This window comes from Syngnathus floridae, chromosome 1, assembly GCF_059516105.1.
Source record: "Syngnathus floridae isolate MCC-2025c chromosome 1, RoL_Sflo_1.0, whole genome shotgun sequence".
Taxonomy (NCBI): domain Eukaryota; kingdom Metazoa; phylum Chordata; class Actinopteri; order Syngnathiformes; family Syngnathidae; genus Syngnathus; species Syngnathus floridae.
The window spans coordinates 1,093,567-1,114,323 of record NC_142413.1 but is presented as its reverse complement, the minus strand read 5'-3'; the positions used below and the strand labels follow the sequence as shown (position 1 = coordinate 1,114,323).

The 20,757-nt window shown below is 48.2% G+C and overlaps 3 protein-coding genes across 5 annotated transcripts; 1 reads left to right on the top strand and 2 right to left on the bottom strand.

Moving 5' to 3' along the window:
* Positions 1-42: 42 nt before the first annotated feature.
* On the bottom strand, positions 43-10,720 carry hdlbpb (high density lipoprotein binding protein b). 2 transcript variants are annotated; one of them, XM_088365825.1, is made up of 28 exons: positions 10,580-10,720; positions 9,519-9,597; positions 9,194-9,295; positions 8,757-8,908; positions 7,854-8,069; positions 7,576-7,782; positions 7,232-7,447; positions 6,910-7,116; positions 6,243-6,350; positions 6,058-6,162; positions 5,861-5,939; positions 5,651-5,790; positions 5,473-5,577; positions 5,291-5,404; positions 5,132-5,218; positions 4,938-5,069; positions 4,655-4,876; positions 4,369-4,590; positions 4,059-4,277; positions 3,854-3,995; positions 3,647-3,768; positions 3,466-3,570; positions 3,153-3,287; positions 2,950-3,093; positions 2,689-2,868; positions 2,410-2,526; positions 2,174-2,335; positions 43-1,989 (listed from the first exon to the last, which is right to left on the bottom strand). In XM_088365825.1, the coding sequence occupies exons 3-28, from the start codon at positions 9,267-9,269 to the stop codon at positions 1,897-1,899; spliced, it is 3,807 nt and encodes a 1,268-aa protein (XP_088221951.1). In that variant the 5' UTR covers positions 9,270-9,295; positions 9,519-9,597; positions 10,580-10,720; the 3' UTR covers positions 43-1,896. The 2 variants fall into 2 exon arrangements, with proteins under 2 accessions (XP_088221951.1, XP_088222683.1); XM_088366557.1 differs by having other exon boundaries at positions 10,463-10,603.
* arhgef15b (Rho guanine nucleotide exchange factor 15b) lies at positions 8,272-19,476 on the top strand. Of its 2 annotated transcripts, XM_088367711.1 has the most exons (20): positions 8,272-8,921; positions 9,072-9,140; positions 9,216-9,360; positions 9,505-9,629; positions 11,527-11,591; positions 13,418-13,859; positions 14,855-15,640; positions 15,711-15,756; positions 15,824-15,876; positions 16,172-16,374; positions 16,455-16,615; positions 16,675-16,827; positions 16,892-17,021; positions 17,242-17,316; positions 17,385-17,477; positions 17,571-17,734; positions 17,806-17,970; positions 18,052-18,122; positions 18,211-18,315; positions 19,144-19,476. In XM_088367711.1, the coding sequence occupies exons 6-20, from the start codon at positions 13,508-13,510 to the stop codon at positions 19,302-19,304; spliced, it is 2,718 nt and encodes a 905-aa protein (XP_088223837.1). In that variant the 5' UTR covers positions 8,272-8,921; positions 9,072-9,140; positions 9,216-9,360; positions 9,505-9,629; positions 11,527-11,591; positions 13,418-13,507; the 3' UTR covers positions 19,305-19,476. The 2 variants fall into 2 exon arrangements, with proteins under 2 accessions (XP_088223837.1, XP_088224094.1); XM_088367968.1 differs by lacking the exons at positions 8,272-8,921; positions 9,072-9,140; positions 9,216-9,360; positions 9,505-9,629 and adding an exon at positions 11,345-11,429.
* Positions 19,402-20,729, bottom strand: LOC148403193 (uncharacterized). Its single transcript, XM_088369052.1, has 4 exons — positions 20,571-20,729; positions 20,361-20,483; positions 19,705-19,947; positions 19,402-19,637 (listed from the first exon to the last, which is right to left on the bottom strand). Exons 1-4 carry the CDS (start codon positions 20,580-20,582, stop codon positions 19,488-19,490), a joined length of 528 nt encoding a protein of 175 aa, XP_088225178.1. The 5' UTR covers positions 20,583-20,729; the 3' UTR covers positions 19,402-19,487.
* Positions 20,730-20,757: the final 28 nt, after the last annotated feature.

Below are 20,757 nucleotides of genomic sequence, written 5' to 3'. Positions count from 1 at the left end.
TTGGATGTGTGTTTTGCTCCAAACTCAAAAATGTTGGACAAGTAGCTTTTCTGTCAAATTTATTTTGAGTACGAAACGGACATTTTTATTGCAGCACACAATCACGCTGTTGAGTTCTTCATTATTAAGGCCAAGAGTGTGTTTTCGTCGTAGCTTTTCACAGAATGTCGCCGTTGAAGATCAGACAAGCATGAAGAAACAAAGACTTAGAAAAAAAAAAAAAACAGACAACGTTGTATTTGTAGCCAAGTACAGGAACGGCAAGGATACAGTTCATCCCTGGGTTGCATAGTTTGCCATCTGCTATTAAAACAACAAATTACGCACCAGATTGAACCTTAAAAAATTCTAATTTCCCCCTAGAATACAGTTGTGGTCACTTTGGTGAGATGTGTGAATCAAAATTGAGTTATCAACCACAGAATGTGTGTAATATGCAAAATATTTCTTTTTGTTTTTTTCAATCTTGAAACCCAACTAATTACAATTCTAAATCTCGTGGACCCGTTTGTTGTCAAATTTTGAGGCTATTGAGGATTGATTGGATATGGCTGAGATCCATCTACTAGTACGTGCTGTCTTCACTAGTTTAACGTTTAACAATCAGTAAGGAAATAGACAAACGAGTTGTTTTAACGTATTCTTTCACCGTCATAAAAACGAAATATTATAGTGTGGCTGTCATAAATGGGCTACAAAATTATGACGTGAACTTTTAGGGGTTGTTTTTTTAAGATGGCAAGCAGCATTTGCGTTGACAAAAATATCAAGCATTGATGAGGAGCTCTGAGAAAATATAGATTAAGACCATGTCAGAGTTTGGTTCAGCTTCATTTAAATATACATTTTAAAGCACACGCACGCGCGCACACAACCACACACAGACCGCAACTTATGCGGTCACTGATTGAAAAAAATTGCCCTTAAAAAATAGCCCAAATCCTCTTTGTTGACACACAGTAAGTGTTAATATGTTCCTAAACCCTGATATAGGTCCATCGTGAGCTAGCTACAACGGCCACTTATGAAAAAGGGCAAAATCACAGTAGTCCAAATCAACCGGCTCCTTTTTCATGTTTGACAATAAATTAAGGAATCAGTGCAAGAACGTCACCTCTCATCGTTTTTGTTTGTTTTTAAGAAAACTACAGTAGCCGGTTTGCCGACCAATCACACGCAGCTACGCAAAGCTTTTTTTTGGCATTTATTCGATATCCAGCTGAAGGGACAACGACATCGTTAGCGAGGCAAAAGTATCTTATTTTTGTAGTACAACGGTGTTTCCTTTTGAGCTTTTCTTTTGAAAGGTCTTAATCCGGTTAGCACGCTCTCACGTTGCTTAGCTTGCTACGTTAGCATTCCGGCGGCCACTTGCTGAGAGTGACGAGCTCACACCTGGGATGAGCAGCTAATGAGGTAACTTCAACTGCGCTGCATTTACGCCGTTTTGTTGACTTTATACTTGGTTATTTTACTTTGTGTACTATATTGTTTCGTTTCCACTGTGTTGAATTAGCGGGCAAAGGAAATCACTAGTTCAACTCGTGTCTCAATAGTAAGGCCGAAAGAGCAAAGACGGGTGACCGCCCCTTAAGCTGGATATCCAGACTATCTAATTAATAAATGCTGAAAGCTTTTCAGTAGCAGCCAGGAAAGAATGTGAAGACCTTTAAAAAAATGACAGCAGTGAGTTTGAGATTCGCTGAGGCAGTCTGTGCAGCGGCCAAAACCCAAAGTGCCCCCCCCCAAGGTTTCATTGAATTGCAGACCCCCCCCAAGTTGTGTAAAAGGCGGAGAAAGGAACTCATCTCCTCTGAATGCACACTGGCTGATTAGGGGAGAAAATCAAGAAGGGAAGGAAGGTGAGCACTGAGCAGCATCTGGATTTGTTGTATCTCAGAATTTCTTGGGGCCCCAGGCGGACGTCTGCTTGGGGGCAACGCTTGTCCCAAATGTGGGGAAGTCCTCCGCGCTGCTCATGTCTGGGGCCTGGAAAGCAAAAAGTATTTTGTAAGGACTGTCGGTGACACTTAAATGATTTGTGGTCTCTATGTTGGAGTGAAATAGCTTAACTATTTATGAATGTGTGGGAGCTTAAAAGCTTAAGCCATCTATAGTTTGAACATTTAATTGAGTGATTCTTGCCACTGGAGGGCGCCATTTTAGGTCTCACCTTGTTCCCTGCGGCGTTCCAGGGTGCGTCGCGCACAACAAAGCCTTTGGTCGGAGTCTTGCTGCCGTCGTCCGGCCCCCCCGCGCCGGTCCCGCCTCCCCCGTAGCGCGACGGAGGCTTCATGTACGCCGCCAACGTCTCCGTTTCAGTCACGCTGAGCATCTAAAATAGTCACGGGGCGAACACGTGAAGTATTTTTGTGTCCTATACTGTCAACAGAGGTGAGCGTTTCTCACGTATTCTTCCTCCAGGTTGATGAGATGCTCAATGGCGTTGTCCACCGTCTCAGGAAGGCCCGTGACCGTCACTTTGTCAGGTTCGTCGGAACCGGGAGGAGGAAACCGGATGTCAACCTGAAAAATGTACACAAGAGGTAGGAAGAAGAATCACTCGATTGACTGCTGGATTTTTTGACTTTGCTCCCTTGAAAGTTTTGGGTGGTTTATTCAACGTGATATTCGTCCCATCCGAAGCCCCTGAGAAATTTGAACTACTGAAGCCGAAGCCGTCCAGACCTTGAACTCCTCCATGAGCTTGCGGACGGCTTTGCCGCGGGCGCCGATAATGCGGGCGTGCGTCCTGCGGTCCAGGCGCACGTCTCGGTTCACCATCTTCTGCAAGTCGGCCACCAGCTGCCGGATGGCCTGACACGCCTCCTCCACGTTCCCCTCATACCCCGAAACCACAATCAGGTCCTGAGGGCAACACACAAAAAAGAAAACGGAGATTTACCCTTCTACCAGCAAGCGCACACGAGTACGCCGGCCGCCGTGCACCTGCTGTTCATCTCCTTTTTCGGGGAACTGGATGACGACGTTGTGGTCCTTTCGGATTTGAGAAATGACCGCCCCTTTCCGGCCGATGATCTTGGGATGAAACTTGGGCTCCACCGATATGGTCACCTTGAAGCTCCGCAGTAACTAGTACGAAGGGAGAAATGAAAATAGATTCGAGAAGATTTTGGCCAGGGATTGCTCACCCGGTCCTCCTGCTCTGCCCGGAGCTCTTTGACGCGGCCCAGCAAGCCCTGCTTGGCTCGCTGCACGTTAGCCATCAGGCCCGTCACTTTGATCACGTCCCGCTGCATCTCGGGCTGCGGCACCCACATGTTCACCTTCATTGGTCCACAAAGACATTAAGGAGCATTGGAAACCACTTTGTACCCTCAGATTGTCGTTTTTGACATTTGTATTTTGTTAGCCAGTTTTTTTTTTTTTTTTTAATCTTCCATTTTTTTTTTTTTTTAGTTTATTGGAGTTCGCTTTGGTATACAAAGCAAGATAAATATTCACCTCGTATTCCTCCATCATTTTTCGGATTCCGTTGCCTTTCTGCCCGATGATGTAGCGATGAAGCTCGTTGCAAACTTCCACATCCTCCGTGATGGGCACCAAGGCCTGAAAAAGGACAACGGAGGAGGAAAAAAACAAGCAAGCGGTGCTTCTTCGATCCCAATGGACGGCGAGAATCTACCAGCAGGGCAGCCTTGGCCATCTCGCACTTCTCCTCCCGCCCCGATATGGTGACCACGTCACACTTGCGGGGGACAAGCTCCGCCTCTGGACACACGTGTCCGTTCTCCAAAACCTCTTGACCTTGATGGACGACGATTGAAAAGGTCACACGGCGAAGCGTTTGCTAAGCTCCGGACGGACGCGAAGCCGCCGCTCGGGGGGGAACCTGCGGAGGCGTCGTCTCTCTCGGGGAACTTGATGTGGACCTCGTGTTCGCGGGAGATGTTCTGGATCCGGCTGCCTTTGGGGCCCATGATGGCGCGGTGGTAGCGCTGAGGGACCGCCACCTCCACGCTCACCCGTGACTCCTGCTCGACCGGAGCACGTATCGACAACAACCCAAACGACGAGGTCAGCGCTCGCTCGCTTACCAGGTCCTGGATGATCTCCCGTATTCGTTTCTTGGCGCCATCCACGCAGTCCTTGGCTCCTATGAGGGAAACCCGCCGGCTGTTGGCCCCCGTGCGGGGGAAGCTCACGACCACGCCGCCGTATTCCTCGGCCAACTGGCGTAGCACCTGGCCTCTGCGGCACACAAAATGTCGGTGGTGGCGAACGTCCACATCCATGCTGTCCTCCGACACGTCGTCCTGGAGAGGAGAAGCGACCAGTAGAAAAATTGTAACCAGCGACCGTGCACTCTAAACGTAGTGATGTGGCGCGTGAGCTTTCAAGTCTCACCAGGTTTTTGAGCAGGTTTTCCAGTTCCTCGCGCGCCTGCCGAACGGCTTCCTCTTTGCCCACGATGGTGATCAGCTCCCGCTGGCCGTCGTCAGCCGACGGGAAGATGATGCGGACGCCCGTCCTGTCGCGAACGCGCCGAACATTGGCGCCGCCGCGGCCGATCAGGAACTTGTGGTGCTCAGGCTTGGCCTGCAGCTCGGCTGTGAAGTTGCTGACTTGCTGAATGGAGGAGAGCAGACGTGGGTGGAGATTTTGACGGCCAACATTGGTCTTCGGGCTCTACCTTCTCCTCGGCCAGGTGCAGGAGTTGCCGCCGGGCTTTCTCCACCTCGCCGGCCGGCCCCCTGATGGTGACCCGGTCGGAGGCGGAGCCTTCGGAGGGAAAGTGGATATGGACGGCGCCGCCGCATTCCTCCATGATGGCGCGAACCAGGCAGCCCTTGGCGCCGATGAGCGAGTTGTGGAGCTTGGCCGGGATGACGACCTCCGTCTCTTTAATGTTGGCCTGGAGAAAGGTGGCGGTGAGATCTTCTCGCTTTCCAGACGCCTTTTTAGCCGAGACTGACCATTTCTCTCTGGATGGCGAGGATTCGTTCTCTAGCCGCCTCACAGTTGGCCTTCTTTCCCGTGATGACGATGGTCTCCGAGTTGCTGTTCTCGGTGGGCATGTCGATCTTGGTGTTGGTCTCCTCGCGGATCTGCCGCCGATGAGAGTGTTACGAGAACTGAACCGCTTGCCAAAGTTTCTTCGGCGCCTTACCTTTTTGATGTTGGCGCCACCTTTGCCGATGATGTTTTTGTGAAACTGCTTGAAGATGGGAACCGAGAGCGAGAAGCTGTTCTCCATCTGCAGGCCAAATTGGCAAAGTGCCAGTCGGGGGACATTTTTTGACAGGCCCGTGTGTTTTGGCACTCGTACCAGGTCGGCGATCATTTTCTGGAGGAACTTGGCGCACTTCTCCAACTCGCTCTTGGGACCTCTCATCTGAACAAGGTTACTCTTCTGCGCCGGGTCGGGGAAGTTGATGATGACCTGGATGAGGTGGACTGGATGAGACTTGCTTCTGCAGCGCTGACGGTCCAAAGAGACTACCTCCTCACCTCGGGGAACTTTTCTCGGACTTCTTTTATCTTCTCTCCCTTCTGGCCGATGATGGTTCGATGGAACTTGTGCTCCACCACCAGATCTTTGGTCCGCTCGTTCTCCTGGAGAAGAGTGTGAACTTTTTTTTCTTCAAGCTGTCTTCCTCACCGTCCCCCGCAGTCAAGTTAACCTCACCATTCTTTGGACCATCTCGATGAGTTCCCGGCGAGCCAGCTGGACGCCCTTGGGGTCTCCCTCGATCCGAATCAGGCTGCTTCCGTCTGAGTCCTGCGGGATTCTCACCGACACCTTGTACTGCTCCTTAATTCGGTTGACTGGAACGGAAGCGGGAGGTGAAGAAAGCAACTACGCCTTTCTGTTTTTTTTTTTCCCTCCAACACTGACTATTGGCGCCGTTCTTGCCGATGAGATGTCTGTGGAAACGCTGGTTGATGAAGACCTCGGTGTAATCCATCCGCACAAGCTGCGAACAATTCAAAAGAAAGCCCTGGTCAGAGACTTTCACGGTGGGCGTTCCTCAGCCAGCCAGCCAGCCAGCCAGCCAGCCAGCCAGCCAGCCAGCCAGCCAGCCAAGCACCCACCAGATCGGTGATGATTTCTTTTAACTGGACCTGAGCCTGCTCCACCTCCTCCGTCGGCCCCTCCAGGCTGATTCGCTCCTCGCCGTCGGTGAACTCTATGTGAACCTATATACATGCACAAGAACTGGTCCTAATTTTCCTCCACCTAAAATGTTTTTTTTTTTTTTTTTTTTTTTGTCACGTACCCGAGGCAGCTGCTGTGTTATCCGCCCGATGTTTTGTCCTTTCTTGCCTATAATGAAGCGATGCAGCCAGGCCGGCGCCGTCACATCCACCACCGTCACGCTCTTCGCCTGCCCAGCGGGGAAAAACATGTAGTAGCCAAAATATTGCAGTGTACTGTATTTTCTGAACTATAAGTACCAGTTTTCTTCATAGTTTAATGCAACTTGTACTCAGGAGTGACTTGTGTTAAATTATTAACACACATTATTTTCACACTGAACCACATGAGGGCGCTTTAAGCCTGTGGAATAATTGGAACTGCAACTGACGATGAGTCTAACGTAAGCCACTACTTCCGGGGTTAGCCGTATTGTTTATAAGTGATACAGAGGATGAAGATTTCGTCGGATTTAATGATTTGGATGGTTTGATAAACTTGTTAGCATGTTAGTTTTTTTCTATAGTAATTTGAATAATTCTTAATATGTTACATCAGGCACGTTTTTAGTTCCTTGTTTATGTAACGTTAGCAATGCTAACGGTGCGATTTATGTCTATTTCTTCTTTATTATGCATTTCGTGGCTTGTGCGACTTCTACTCCGGAGCGACTTATAGTCCGTAAAATATGGTATGGCACTAAAACCAAAATGGCTGACATTTGGTATTTCATTTCCTTTTGTTCTCACCTTGGAGTAGACTTGCGTGAGCGCCGGTCCCAGCTTGTCAGGCTCCCCCCGGAGGACGATGGTCTCCGAGCTGGAGTCCAGAGGGGGCATTTCCACCGAGACTCCCGTGGCCTCCAGGATCTCCTGCAAGGTGTTGCCCTTGGGCCCGATGATGTACTTGTGCTGAGACTTCTTTACCTCCACCGAGATGGTGGTGGTCTTCTTCTTCTGTCAGGCAACAAAACTCTATTAGGTTATTATTATTACTTCTACTCTAACGAGTTTAGGAAACTTTGCAATTCCTTCTCATCTTTTTTTTTCTCCGTTTCGCATGTGTCCGCACCATGTCATCGTAGATGGCGCGAATGCGGCTCAGCGCCAGGGCGACGGCCTCCTTCTCGCCAGTGATGACGATCTCGTCCTTGGTCAGGCTGGGCGGGGGGACGCTGATGCGAGCGCCAGTTTCCTGACTTAGCTCCTGCGCCAGCCGGCTGTGCGGGCCCGCGATGAAGGGGTGGAAGGCCTTCTCCAGGGGGAGACGCTCTACAGCACGCTTGTCCTGATGGGCCAAAAAGAAGATGAGGAAAGTACATCATGGTTGATAGAATTATTTTTTTTTTTTTTTTTAACAAACATTCTGAATGAGTCTGTAACATCAAGTATTTATAATCTGTCGGCATATCCAACCTGCTCGGCAGAGATCAGCAATATCTCATGGCGCGCCTTTTCAATGCCCTCCTTGGTACCGGTGATACGGATGTTGGTACTGGTGTCGTCCGGGCGCGGGATAACGATCTTGGTCGCCGTCTTCAGCTCGAGTTCTTGCAGCTTTTCGCCATTCTTGCCGATGACAAAGCGATGGTGCTCTTTGGGGATGACCAGCGCGGCCCAAGCCTGGCCATTTCGGGGGAAGGAGATGAACTGGCGCCTTACTGATTTGAAATAGACATTTTCCATTTTCTGACCTGAGTCTGTAGTCTTGCCACAATCTCCTTGCGGGCCTTCATGACAGAGTCCAGTTTGCCCGTGACCATGATGGACAAGCCCTGGTCCTTAGCTAGCGACAGCTCAATGTGAGCTTCGGTCCGCTGCATGATGTCCAAGCACACTTTAGCTTCTTCACCCTCCCCAAATTGGCTGTTGTCCTTGTAGCGCCGTTCCTCCACGGGCACGTGGAAAACCTGCGACGCAGCAGGTCCCATTCTTACTTCTTTTGAGGAGATATTTGCTCCATTTGCTTTTTTTTTTTCGTATTTTATCTGCCTTGATGCAAATGTTGCTTTGCAAGGGTGTGGGATTTTTTTAAAATTTTGAATTCCAATTTGATCATTTCCAATTTTAGCTCTAATATGATACTGCTTGCATCCGATTGCAGCTTCTTTTTTTTTTTTTTTTTTTGGCCTGCCCACTTTTGGCAGCCGTTTTGAAATTGTTTGAATTCCTAAATCAAAACGTGTATGTAACCAAGCCAGATAGCTCTGCCTTAGCAAAAGTCTGCCATCTTGATGCTAACCCACAATGCAAAGCACCATAGACAGGCTCACCAAACTAGAATGGATACTTCGCTCCTTAAAACAAAACTATGTCAAAAGACAAAACAGTTCAAAGACGGACAGGGAATAAAACAATACTCACGGGCCTTTTTTTGGGGTTGAGTTAGTTTACATTATTCTTCGTTACCCATCAAATCTTGTGGTGTGAAATCACACACTTCAGGACTTTCAAATATTTGAAACAAAAACGATTTGATACTCGGGACAAAAAGCCATCCTCTAATAGGCGCAAAAGCAATCTCGAAAATGCCAGATTGTGTCATGTCGAGGGATAAAGTCATTATGAGCGCCCAGCTTCCTCATTGGCAAAGCTACCTGAGTAATGACGGAAGCTTTGATGGGTCTGATCTTGCTCCCCCACGCAGGAGCCGCCTCCCCCGCCTTCTCCCCCGGCGCGCCCTTCTCCGGCAGCGGAGGGAAGGCCTCCAGGTAGGTGGGGATGTATGCCTCATCCTCCGGGACGCAGCCTGCACCGCAGAGGTGAGGAAGAAAAACAAAAATAAACACTAGCTACTCCAACATATTTACCTGGAATTTTTTAAAAATTTATTTTGAGATATTTTTATATATATTATATATATATTTTATTTTACTTGAAATTATTTTATATATATATATATATATCATTAGGGTAAGCAGGTGACTTTAGAAGAGGGAGGCGGGATATGGAAAGACAAACTCCAGATAGCCTCCACGCAAGTACGATTAAAAAATGGACAGATGGGCTTTTGCCCCGCCCTCCAAAATATTACCTGTGATCTCCCGCTCCCTCAGGCCGCTGCGGTGCTCTGCAAAGCTCTCGGGGGTCAACAGTGCCACTGAGCTCATGGTTCAAGACTTCTTCCGCTATTCCACTGCAACAAATGAGCACAATCGAGTTCATGTTTGTCGCTGACATTCCAAGAAGTCGGACAAAAAGGTAAAGAATGATTCGCCGGTTAACAAAACACGTGGCTAATTTCCAAATGTTGCATAGGTGAGCTTCTGTGTCAATTTAGTTGATCAAGATGGTGACACTCTACTGATGCTTATGTTGTTGTTTTTTGGTATTGTGACAACACAGTTGCGGAGTTTTACCTGCACAGGTCAATTGCCAGCAAGTCCGTCCAGGTCGCGGCTACCGGCGGCGCTTCAGTGCCAGTCTCGTTTTAAGCTCCTGAAAACAGAACCGATCACAACATGAAACAGGTGCAGTATAAAAGCTTAAATTCACAAAAAAACATTGCTAATCTTCACAAAGCCCTTTCGTTTTTATACATGGAGATGAATACTATTCAATCCTGTGATTTTTGGGATAGGTCAGTAGTTTTTCCTGTAGCTAATGTTGCTTGTGCAAAGATTTCAGTGTTACATAAAACATGGGTAAAACTAGAAGAACTTCACTTGGAACTTCAAGGCCACTTTGGCTGTAAAACCTTATAAATACCTATATAACCTATATATAAAACCGCGTTATTACATTTATACTACAAATTGATGTTTTGAAATCCAGTGAGGAAAATATTTTGTTAAAACTGTTTAGGTCAAGAAAAGGTTTTGGTTAAAAGAACATGCTCGCAAGATAGTTTTTCAACATTATTACGACTGATGACAATTTATAACACTCGAAAGTGGTGTGCCGGATCTGGCCCCCGGGCCTCGAGTTTGAGACCTGTTATTGTTGGGCAATATTTGACTTTGAATATTCCCATTTCATAAACGGGGCTTTAATGTCGCCATGTTTAATCAAGAAAGAAACAGAGGGGGGTCAACAGTGGCAGGGTTCCTTAAGTGGTCCCACGTGATTTTTTTATGTTTTTATTTTAATTTCATCCAATCTCTTGCCGGTCGACTGCGTTCTTAGCTCAGTCTTTCCCGTCCATGCTCCTGCCTTGCCGCTTGAATCGAACGTTTTATTCGAATTCATGTTCAATGTCGGTTTAATGACGCACGTCGACGATGAAATTTCTTATCATCGTCTCCAAACAAGAACAATAACAAGGCAGCAACCGAGTCGCCCGCTCCGCTCCGCGGGCGCTAACCTTTCGAAGCCTGGCTGCGTGTCTTTGTGGGGGCCAGCCGGCGGGCGGGCGGGCGACGCAGGCGTTGTCCATCTTGACAATAATGCAAATAATAAATAAGGTGCAAAAGTATCCTACCTTGCAGAGAGAAAACGTAGCAGAGGATGTTGAGCGTTTGACAGGTGATGGTGTAAACACAAATGTGATTGGTCGACGAGCATTTCCTCCGACGAAGCGGAGTGATACGCCGAGATGCGCTGCGGTTCAAAGATGGTCCGGCCAATTGCCGCAGTATGTTTACGCCAGCGGAGCATCCAAATAAAATAGAGCCCGGTGATTTTAATACTATGATTTATGAAGGATGCAAAGGCCTCGCAGACTAATGCTTTTAAAGGATTTTGTGGTTTGCCTCAAAGTTACCGTTGACCCAAAATATGGTGAAGTCAATTGTGTTGCCCGTATTTCCCGTTTTAGACACTAGGTGGCACTCCGAACCCAACGTAAACAAAGGTAAGGCAGGACTTCTTTCGTCTTTTTCTCACATTTGGAAGAATAATAAATATAAAATTAATAAGAAAGCTGAAAGATAAAGTTTCATAAAGTAAAGACCAAGTTTCATTTAGTTTCTGAGTTGCATCGAGCAGTGGCGTGCGAAGCCCCCATTTGGTCGTGGAGCGCGTGCTGCTGGTTCCGACTCGCTCCCAGGTGGATGCGCGCTCTGTTCGCTACGCTCCGCCCTCTACACGCCTCTTCCAACAAAGCGCGATATTTATCCAAAAGATACGACTGGTGTTGCGGTGTAGCCTTCACAATAAAACTCCGCTGACTAATGTTCAACCGCTTACTTTTATTGTGCAATTCACTACAGGATTCACTATTTTTATCGAAGCTAGCATGATGATATGTACCTCCTTGGAGGGGAGGGGGTGTTGTCCTCCCTTCAGTCGGGCTCCACTCACTCCTTGTGCCTCTTACAACAAAGAGCAAAGTACATATGCCGTCGGGGAGCGGAAAGTAGCCTCTACCTTTTGTTGTTGTTTTTTATAACGATAATGATCATTTCTGCTTTTACCTTCTTGCCCAAGATCATGTTGGAGCGCCGACACAGCAGCCGAGTGACTGACAAGTAATGTTTACTCGAACTATCCTGGTGAGTTTTCTATGCCTTATATCATTTTTTCTATTAGACGTTTTTATTTAGAATTGACAACAATGCTGGAGCGTTTCCAAGCCGAAAGCACCTGTTCTCTCGAGGGTTGGCTTGGTTGAGTTGCCAACTTGCCAGTGAAGTAAAGATGCCCGATGTGTCAATTGATTTTATAAAGAAGCATTTCCGGCTGAGCAACCTGCCATGTTTGTCGTCTCATAAAAAGGGGGAGTTAAGCACCAAGTAGTAAGTAACCACAGAATGCCATGTAACATTTCATTGGCACATGAATGGGGGATTTTTTCGCCCACCTCTTTTGTGTGCCCCCCCCCCCAAATATTTTCCACACACTGACCCAACAGATGGTACCCACACCCATCCAGCGTCCACACTGCATCATTGTGATAATGGAAGCCCCTTTTAGGCACTTAAAGAGTGTGCACAAGCTCGATTGATTTAAGCCATCGGGCCATGTTAGCTAGGAGTTGCATTTACAGGAATGAATGAGTGACCGAGTGACCCAGCCTGACTCTTTTGGTAAGCGTCCACTTGACTTAGAAAACAAATCAGGTCAAAGTCAGACAAAGAAAAAGAGATCAGGAATACATTTTAATACACACGGGGAAAAAAAATATGCTGTTAGAGTTGTCCCCTAATTTGTGTTATTGTTGTCCTAGCAGTTTTAACAGTATCACATTTTCAGGTATTTGTGAGATTTCTTTATTACTTTTACTCAGAGCTTCATGAAAACAAAAATTTTTGTCAGAATTTGCGTGCGTACTGGTGAATGACAGGTGGTGTTTCCCCAAAATGGAAAATCCTCCTAAATGAGACAATAAAATGTTTACTCTTCGATACCACTTTGAATTTCCCCTCCAAGAACCCCCCCCCCTATCTTTCCAGTCAGAAACCTGAAACCTGTCTGCTAAAACAAGTTGACTGACTCAATGGCACACGCGAAGCCAATCTCCAAACTGGTCCGACGAGCTGGTTTACGTTCTAACAAACTGGTGTTGCGCTGGCACAGTCGGCCCGGGTGCACTGCCTGGATCGTCGTGCAGCCACTTGCATGCTGTAGAAAATGTGAAATTGACTCCAGATTTAATTTACTGACTAATTGGCTGTAATCACCGGCAAATGACATTTTTAAGATTTTTTTTATTGCGTGTTGATGTTTGGTTGTCAGTTCTAACGGACTGGCCACATTTATCCGTCCAAAGTGTTCCGATTTAAAAAGTGGGCCCGCAAGGCACTGTGAGCAGAAGGAGTGGACGCCCGCCGCCTTACGCAAAGTTTATTTTCCGCTCCAGGCCCAGTGGCGCGTTTGCTTGTTTACAAACGATCAGGACGGATTATTATGGATGAGTGGAACTGTCGTTGCAGAGTAGACATTTTAAACGTACTTGAATGTATTTTCTAATGGCTCGATTATAGTACTATGAATGGGCGATTATCGAATGTGTCTCGGAAAATCATAACAGAACTCATGATTGCATAACTAATGACCGTGTTCAGTAGCTTAATTATCTCACACAAACAAACCACCTCCAGTCAAGGCTCATTCATAGCATGCTAGCACAAATTGACTTGAAATATGACCATTAGTACTTTACGAAAAAAGTTGGGAAACTCACTTCTGGGAATTTACTCACAATCATAAGCACTGTTATGAAATATAGACAAATGGTAATGGGCAAATTGTAATGGCCATACATAGTAGGACTATTAGGTGAGAAGGGAAAAAAACAACATTCTGTTGCATTCCGGAGACTGATTCTCTCTCTCTCTCTCTCTCTCTCTCTCTTCCCCCCCCCCCCTCCCCTCAACAGGTGTGGATGACGTGTTCCGGCGGACACTTTCCCTCGGAGCCCGGCCTCTGATCGGAAGCGCCTTTTCAAAGACGACCCGGCGACCCGACCATGGCTGCCCAGGAAGCAGACAATCCACCCGTCCAGTTAGCCGAGCGCAAACCCAGGCCGAACCTCCCCCCAAAACCGATGGAGCGAGGGACGGAGCAGGACGACCGGCCCGCCAGCCCCTCGGGCGTCAACGTCAAAACCATCGTGAACAAGTTCACCAAACAGCGCGTGGGGCTGGCCAACGCCACCCGAAGGCAGGGGAAAAGGCAGCCCGTGTTCAAACCCAAGCCCGGTACTGGCGCCAGTAACCCAGTCGTCCAGCCGCCTCCGCTACCCAAGAAGAGAACTCGCCCACCGGGGGCGAAGAGCACGGAAACGGAGGACGGCGTCTGCGCCGAAGGAGGTCGCTCAGGTACTCTGCGATCAACTAATTACAATCATTAAAATTCTGCTGCGGTGTCCCGCATTCTGCAGCAGGCGCGGCGCGGCGCGGCGGCAGATGTGTTCCAAGAACTGTAAACCGGTTCTGCTGGTCACATGACGAGTTTCACATTCATGGCGTATTGGTGGAAAAAGTCCAACGGCGTCACCAAAATGCAATTTGACGGAACCGGTGACATTTTGTGTGGTATTGTTTGATGTCAGTGGAAAGGCTTTTCTCTGTTCCTGTCCGATGAAACAATCGGACTTCCCTGTTTTGATTCCCTGTCGTATTCTCAGAAGATGTAACTGACGCAGACAAACAGAAATGGTCCCAGCGTCTGCCTAAACCAGAAAGAAATTAAATTGAAAATAAAAAGAAATACATAAGTGGAATTGATCAAATACATTAAAAAATATAATATGAATTAATACTCAATTTTATTCATGAATTTAATTTTGTATTTATTTCCACAATTATTTCCCAAATCTTTTTTTGTCTTTATTTTTACCTGCTTTTTTTTAAAAAAATTTTACCAATGTTATTCATATTTTGTTTTTATTTCCACATTTATTTTTAAAGCCTTGTATGTCTTTGCGTTTTGTATTCTATATCTTTTCTCATTTTCATTTCAATCTATTTTTGTTCATTTAAATTTTTCTATTCATTTTCACTTTTATTTTCTTAAGTCTCAAGATACCAAGGTGGTCCCAATGCGGTCGGTAAATGAGAAGTGCTTGAAGTATCTGAGGTAGAAAAGCACGACACAAGCCAGAGCCCATTTTCCACTCTCACCGGGTTCCATTTATTTATCCATCTTGGGTTTTAGCCGCCATTGTCTGATTAATATTTAAGGGGCCGTCCGTGTCAGTGCTGCTTTGTGTTTACAGAGCTGACTCGGCAGTTAAATATGAACGCCAAGCCTGCCTGCCTGCCAGCCGGGGTTCTTGTGAGTGACCCTAAGCCAAAGTTTCTTCTTCTCGCAGACCCCGACGGGAAAGAGGTGGACGTCCATTCCGTTGTCGGAAAGGTCGAGGAGGAGCACGTTCCGTACGATGTCGCCAGCCCGACTTGCGATCCCAGTTGCTGTTGCGTGTGCCACCTCCAGCGGCCCGGCATGAAGCTGGTGTGGGTGCCGCTGGAAGCCGAGGACGGCGCCAACGACGACATCTTGGAGGGAGAGGGGTCCGACTGGGCCTCGTCGGACGGCGAGAAGGGCGAGGGCCTGGCGGGGGTAGAAGAGGAGGGAGAAGAGTTGGAGGCGGCGCCCCTCGTCGCCGATGCGACGGAAGCGCCGCAAAAGGAAAAGTTGGCGGTTGTAACGGACGAGGCTCCCCGGAGACTCTCGGATCCCGGACCTCTGTCGCCTCCTCAGGTCTCCTGCGCTTCCCCCAGACAGAATACATTCCTGACAGTCAGCAAGGAAGAAAACGATCTTTACGAGACCTTCATCCCCACGGTGGATCTCAGTCACAAGAAAGCCAGTCAGGAGGCGGCGGACGTTCCTCAGGTCAAGGTGCCCACGCCGGCTCGCAGGTCCAAGCCTCCGGAGCTCCAGAGGGAAGCCGCCGTGATGTCGGATGAGCCGCCACCCGCCATCCCGCCCCGCAGGCCCCTGACTCAAGACACTCGCTCCTTGTCGGCGGAGGAGCGCACGCCGCAAGCCGGTCCTCGCCCCCCCGCCAGCCCCCATTTGCCTCCGAGACCGCCGCTGCTCCTGCCAAAAGCCGACGTCTGCAGGGATGCCAGCAACACGGGCGGACAAAGAAACGGTTTGTCACCAACGAGCGCTTGCTTGAATCCATGCTGTGGACGCTGACCTGAATGTGCTTCATCTCGCAGAGGGAGAGAACGGGGAAGGATGGAAGGAGGACTCAACAGAAGAACCGTGAGTTGGCGCCCCATCGCCGGCATCACTGCTGTGTTTGACCTTCTTGGGGTAATCTGCTTGGCAGGTCCGTGACTGAGACTGAGCTTTCCAACAGCTGGAAGTCCCGGCTGCAAGACCGTGAGTCATAAAGTTGCAAAACAACCCAGGGGAGGGGGGGAAAAAAAGAAAAACAGGCTTGGGGTGACTGGAATCCAATTGGATGGATGCATGGATGGATGCATGGATGGATGCATGGATGGATGCATGGATGGATGCATGCATGGATGGATGACAGCTAGCTCAATAGGTAGCTAGATAGCTCGATAGCTAGCTAGATAGCTCGATGGGTAGCGAGAGAGATACTTCTAGTAGGGGAACCATCAGCGCATTTCGTACGGTCCGCATCAGCATTACCGATTTGTCGCCTCGTCAGAACCTCTGTACCAGACCTACCGGGCCACCGTCATCACCAAAGAGATCCGCCGGCAGACGGTTTGCCGGCACGTCAGCGCCAGCGGCGACTACACCTCCGAGTTGCCGAGCCGGAACGATTGCACCCTCTGGCAGAACCTGCCGGCGGTGCGGGACAGCGGCGTCTTGGAGCAGCTCTCCCTAGAACAGTGCAAGTATCAGGAGGTGAGGGAAGCTCGGTTCTTTTGGACCATCCGGGTCAGGGGGGAAAAAAAAGTAGCCTCATGGCGCGTTGCTCCGCACAGAGCATGTTTGAGGTTCTGACGTCGGAAACCTCCTACCTTCGCTCGCTGTACGTTCTAACCGAACACTTCCTGGAGAATCGGGAGCTGGAAGGGACGCTGGTGATCCGAGACAAGAAGCCCCTCTTTTCCAACATCCTGAGGGTCCGCGAGGTCAGCGAGAGGTGAGGCAAATGTCTCCACGCGCTCCAAACTGGTGCCTGAAGCGCAGTTTGCTTTTTAGGTTCCTGAAAGACCTGGAGGAGCGCGTCTTTGAGAACATCGTGTTCTCAGACATCTGCGACATCATCCACTACCACTCGCAGCACAATTTCCCGGCCTACATCGACTACGTCCGCAACCAGATCTACCAGGAGAAGACGTACACCTCGCTCATGTACGCCAATGCTTTGCTGTCGCTTCTCGTGAGCGTTGCACGCTAACCGCACGCTAACCCGCAGGAAGAACAACACGCATTTTGCCGCCGTCATCAATCGGCTCCAGGAGTCGCCTCAGTGCCACCGGCTGCCCTTCATGTCCTTCCTGCTGCTGCCGTTCCAGAGGATAACGCGCATCAAAATGCTCATCGAGGTGAGCGGCAAAGTTGGAGACACGTCGACGTTCAATCACAAACGAGGGTCGGGCGATATGGCCTTCAAGGAAACACCCGTGGAGATATTGGCTGTAACTTTGACGTCCCCATGCCCAAGGAAAAAAAATCTTCGCTCCGCCAGTGGTCCCATGAAAAGTGAAAATGGTGTCTCTTCTAAATTGTGAAGAAAAAGTGAAACGTGCTTGTTTGCTGTTGCAGAACATCCTGAAAAGAACAAAAGAGGGCACCAAAGAGGAGCAGATGGCTTCCAAGGCTTTGGCCTCCGTGTCCAAGGTGACATCACGACAGGGCTTTGGCAAAAGACACCTGACGTCATTTGAACTCTGGTGCTGCTTGCGCAGATCATTGACGAGTGTAACACGGAGGTGGGCAAGATGAGACAGATGGAGGAGTTGATCCTCATCTCCAAATCGCTGGAGTTCGACAAGCTCAAGGCAAGCTAGCGAGAAAAGCAGCCTGTCCTTCCACGCACGACAAATATGACGAGATTGCCATTTTGCCGCTTGTTTTTTTTTTTTTTTCCGCAGGCCATCCCCATCATTTCCCAGACTCGCTTCCTGGAGAAGAAGGGAGAACTCCAGGAGATGTCCAGAGGAGGAACCGTCTTCCAAATGAGAGTCAAGTTCAATCCCATCTACGTTTTCCTCTTCAACGACCTGCTCGTCATTACCACCAGCACCGTCAAGAAGAGGTGAGACGGGGCCGGGCCGCGAGCGCGTCTTTTCTTCCGCCTCCCTTACCCGTCCGTCCTGGTGGCGACAGCGCCGAGCGCTTCGTGGTGCTGGACTACGCCCACCGCTCCTTGGTTCAGGCTCAGCCCCTGGAGGAGGACAGGAGCAGCGGCCCGTACGAGAACTGCTTCACCCTCATTCTGCTGGAGAACCATAACAGGCGCTTGATGGAGCGTCTCATCAAAGCGCCCTCCCAGTGAGTAGCAGGAAGGTCCGCCTTGGCCCCAAAAAAAAATACAATGACGCCACAACGTCCGGACAATCTTTTTTTGGACAGGCCGGATATGCACAGGTGGATGGCCGCCTTCCCCAACAAAGACGAAGACGAGGTGGTCTATGACGCCTGGGGTGAGCGAATCCGGACGCTAGTGATGATTGCTTTGACGTCAAGTGTTTCAAGTGTGTGTGTGCGTGTGTGCGTGTGTGTGTGTGTCAGACTGTCCTCAAGTTCAGTGCGTGGAGCAGTACGTGGCCCAGCAGGCCGACGAGCTCAACCTGGAACCCACTGAGATTGTCAACGTCATACGCAAAACAAACGAGGGTGAGGAGAATTGTTACATCGTTCCATTTTTAATTAGCAACCACAAAAGAAAAAGTGGCGCGCTCTATTTTGTTTTAGATCTCATATGAGAGAGTAAATGTTTTGAACTTTAAAGGTCAGTACAACTTGAGCCCAAAAAATGTTTGCTGCTTGTCAGGGAGCCCGATAGAGCAATATGAATAGATAATGAATAAATATAATATATAAATATATTATAATATATATGAATAATAATAAATGGCTTTCGTTGTCATTTTTAATCATTTTAACCATAAGTGTATATATGTAAATAGCCATCCATCCATGGATGGATACATGTAAATATATAATAATAATATATAAATAATAATAAATGACTTTTGTTGTCGTTTTTAATCATAAATAGTAAATAAATATATATATATGTAAAATATAATGATAATGTAGAATTAATAATAAATGGCTTTCGTTGTCGTTTTTAATCATTTTAATAATGAATAATGACTAAATATATGTATATAATATGTAAAAATGATGACCGCTGGGATAGGCTCCAGCACGCCCGCGACCCCTGTGGGGGACAAAACGGTACTGAAAATGGATGGATGGATAATAATATATAAATAATAACAAATGACTGTCGTTGTAGTTTTTAATCATTTTAATGGTAATGAAAAATATATATAATATGTCAAGTTAAGGTCATGGTTAACATGGAGCCTCCCTCCTCGCCCACTTGTTCCTCATTGCAATGATCCCCCCCCCCCCCAGCAGTTTATTGATTTTCTTTTCCCGCATGAGCAATCGCGAAAACGCTTTTCCCCTTGCTCGCCCTTCCCGCTCCCGTAGGTTGGTACGAGGGCATCCGCCTGTCGGACGGCCAGAAAGGCTGGTTCCCCGTCAGCAACATCATCGAAATCACCAACGAGCACGTGAGGAGGCGCAACCTCAAGGAGCGCTATCGAGTCATTCAGGCCGCCAGCCAGGTCACCACCATCAAGAAACTTTAATTAGGTCGTCGGCGGTGACACGTTTGCCACGCAGGTAACTCGTGATGGACAATTATTTATACACTTTGTTTTTAAAGCTAAAATGAAAGCAATGCAATACTGCACACTGAATATTTTTATTGTAAAAGTGTCAAACACCAAGAACAAGCTGTACATAAATCCAAAGACAACACTTGCTTGGTGTCAGCCATGTTCCTCTTGCGTGGATGACGGCGGCGGCGGCGGCGGTATTGGAAGCAGGTACTCCTCGTAATGCTCCACGTCGTCCGGTCGACTCGGTTCCATCCGTCGCGCGCCACTCCAAGGCGTCGCCGTATCGTCTCCCCGGCCCACCTTCGATTTTGCCAACTCGCGTTCAAAGTTGGCAATTTAGAAAATCCCTGATATTTTGCAAGCCTACCTGAGAGTCTTTTGGGTCTTGGTAGCTCAGTTTGAGAAGACAAGTGATGGCCTGGTCCTCCTCGGCGCTCAGCTGGAGAATCATCCGGCCCGGGTGACTGTCGGAGCGAGGCGTCTGGGTGGGGCCCCCCAGGACCCTGAAGACATGCGGTCCACGCAGGAAGGGGTCGGGCTGATTGCAAGGGGCGGAGCTTGTGCTCATGAGTGGCGGGGGAGTGTTGAGTTGGAAGCTGCTCCATGCTGGCTAAAAACAATAGGGGCCAAATTCACAAATGGGCTGGATAAAATGTCATCATTTAAAAATGGATTTGTTTTCCATTTTAAATACTGACCAGATGAACGATTTAACACAATATATTATCTGTAAAAAGTGTTTTGATATTCATGTATAAGCTAAATTTCATATATTTATATGTATACTTTCATAGTTAAGCTTTTTTTTTTGTTGTTGGTCATTTGATACAATTCTAGTTGCACCAAACATAGAAAAAAAAACTAAAAGAAATTGAGGATAAACAAGAACACGGACTCAAAACTTTCCGCGGCTCTGGTCATTAGCATTTCCTGTCTCTGAATGTTGATACTTGTCTCGCGGTACTGGGGTCCATTCTCCCCCACGCTGCTCGGGGGAGTCCCGGTTTCAAGTTGCGGACTCACCTTGTCGGGAGGAGGCGAGACTTGCTGCTGGGTTGATGCACAAAAAACCATTCGTGACGGTTGCTGCACGGTCCTGCGGGAGGACGGCGGCTGCACCGCCGCCACCGCGCGCTGGGCTCTCGGCTATATTTAAAACAGACACCAACAACGCATTTGCTTTTCTTTTTTTGTTTTTCTTTCACCAGTCCAAATTGAAGTTGAGACACTTACATTGTCACTCATGTGGGAGTCGAGTTGTGCAAGTTCTGAATCTGAAGCTCGACGCGAGTTTCAGCTGTAGCAGCGCCCTCACATGGCTACAATTATACCTGCACGATCGAAAGATCATTATACGTCAAAAACATCCATCACAGACATATTTTGCTCGTCTTCAACAGATTTTGGATGATTTTCTTTT

Bases quoted from the DNA above. Each gene is read 5' to 3' on its own strand.
- LOC148403193 (XM_088369052.1), bottom strand. The intron at 19,948-20,360 runs GTGAGTCCGCAA...TATTGTTTTTAG, and splicing joins TCTCGCCTCCTCCCGACAAG to CCAGCATGGAGCAGCTTCCA. The intron at 19,638-19,704 runs GTAGGCTTGCAA...GCAAAATCGAAG, and splicing joins AAGACCCAAAAGACTCTCAG to GTGGGCCGGGGAGACGATAC.
- hdlbpb (XM_088365825.1), bottom strand. From the start codon at position 9,269: ATGAGCTCAGTGGCACTGTTGACCCCCGAGAGCTTTGCAGAGCACCGC. The intron at 7,783-7,853 runs GTCAGAAAATGG...CGAAATGGCCAG, and splicing joins TGGCAAGACTACAGACTCAG to GCTTGGGCCGCGCTGGTCAT. The intron at 5,791-5,860 runs GTCAGTGTTGGA...CTTCCGTTCCAG, and splicing joins CGGCAAGAACGGCGCCAATA to TCAACCGAATTAAGGAGCAG.
- arhgef15b (XM_088367711.1), top strand. From the start codon at position 13,508: ATGGCTGCCCAGGAAGCAGACAATCCACCCGTCCAGTTAGCCGAGCGC. The intron at 16,375-16,454 runs GTGAGGGAAGCT...TGCTCCGCACAG, and splicing joins AACAGTGCAAGTATCAGGAG to AGCATGTTTGAGGTTCTGAC. The intron at 16,828-16,891 runs GTACGCCAATGC...GCTAACCCGCAG, and splicing joins AAGACGTACACCTCGCTCAT to GAAGAACAACACGCATTTTG.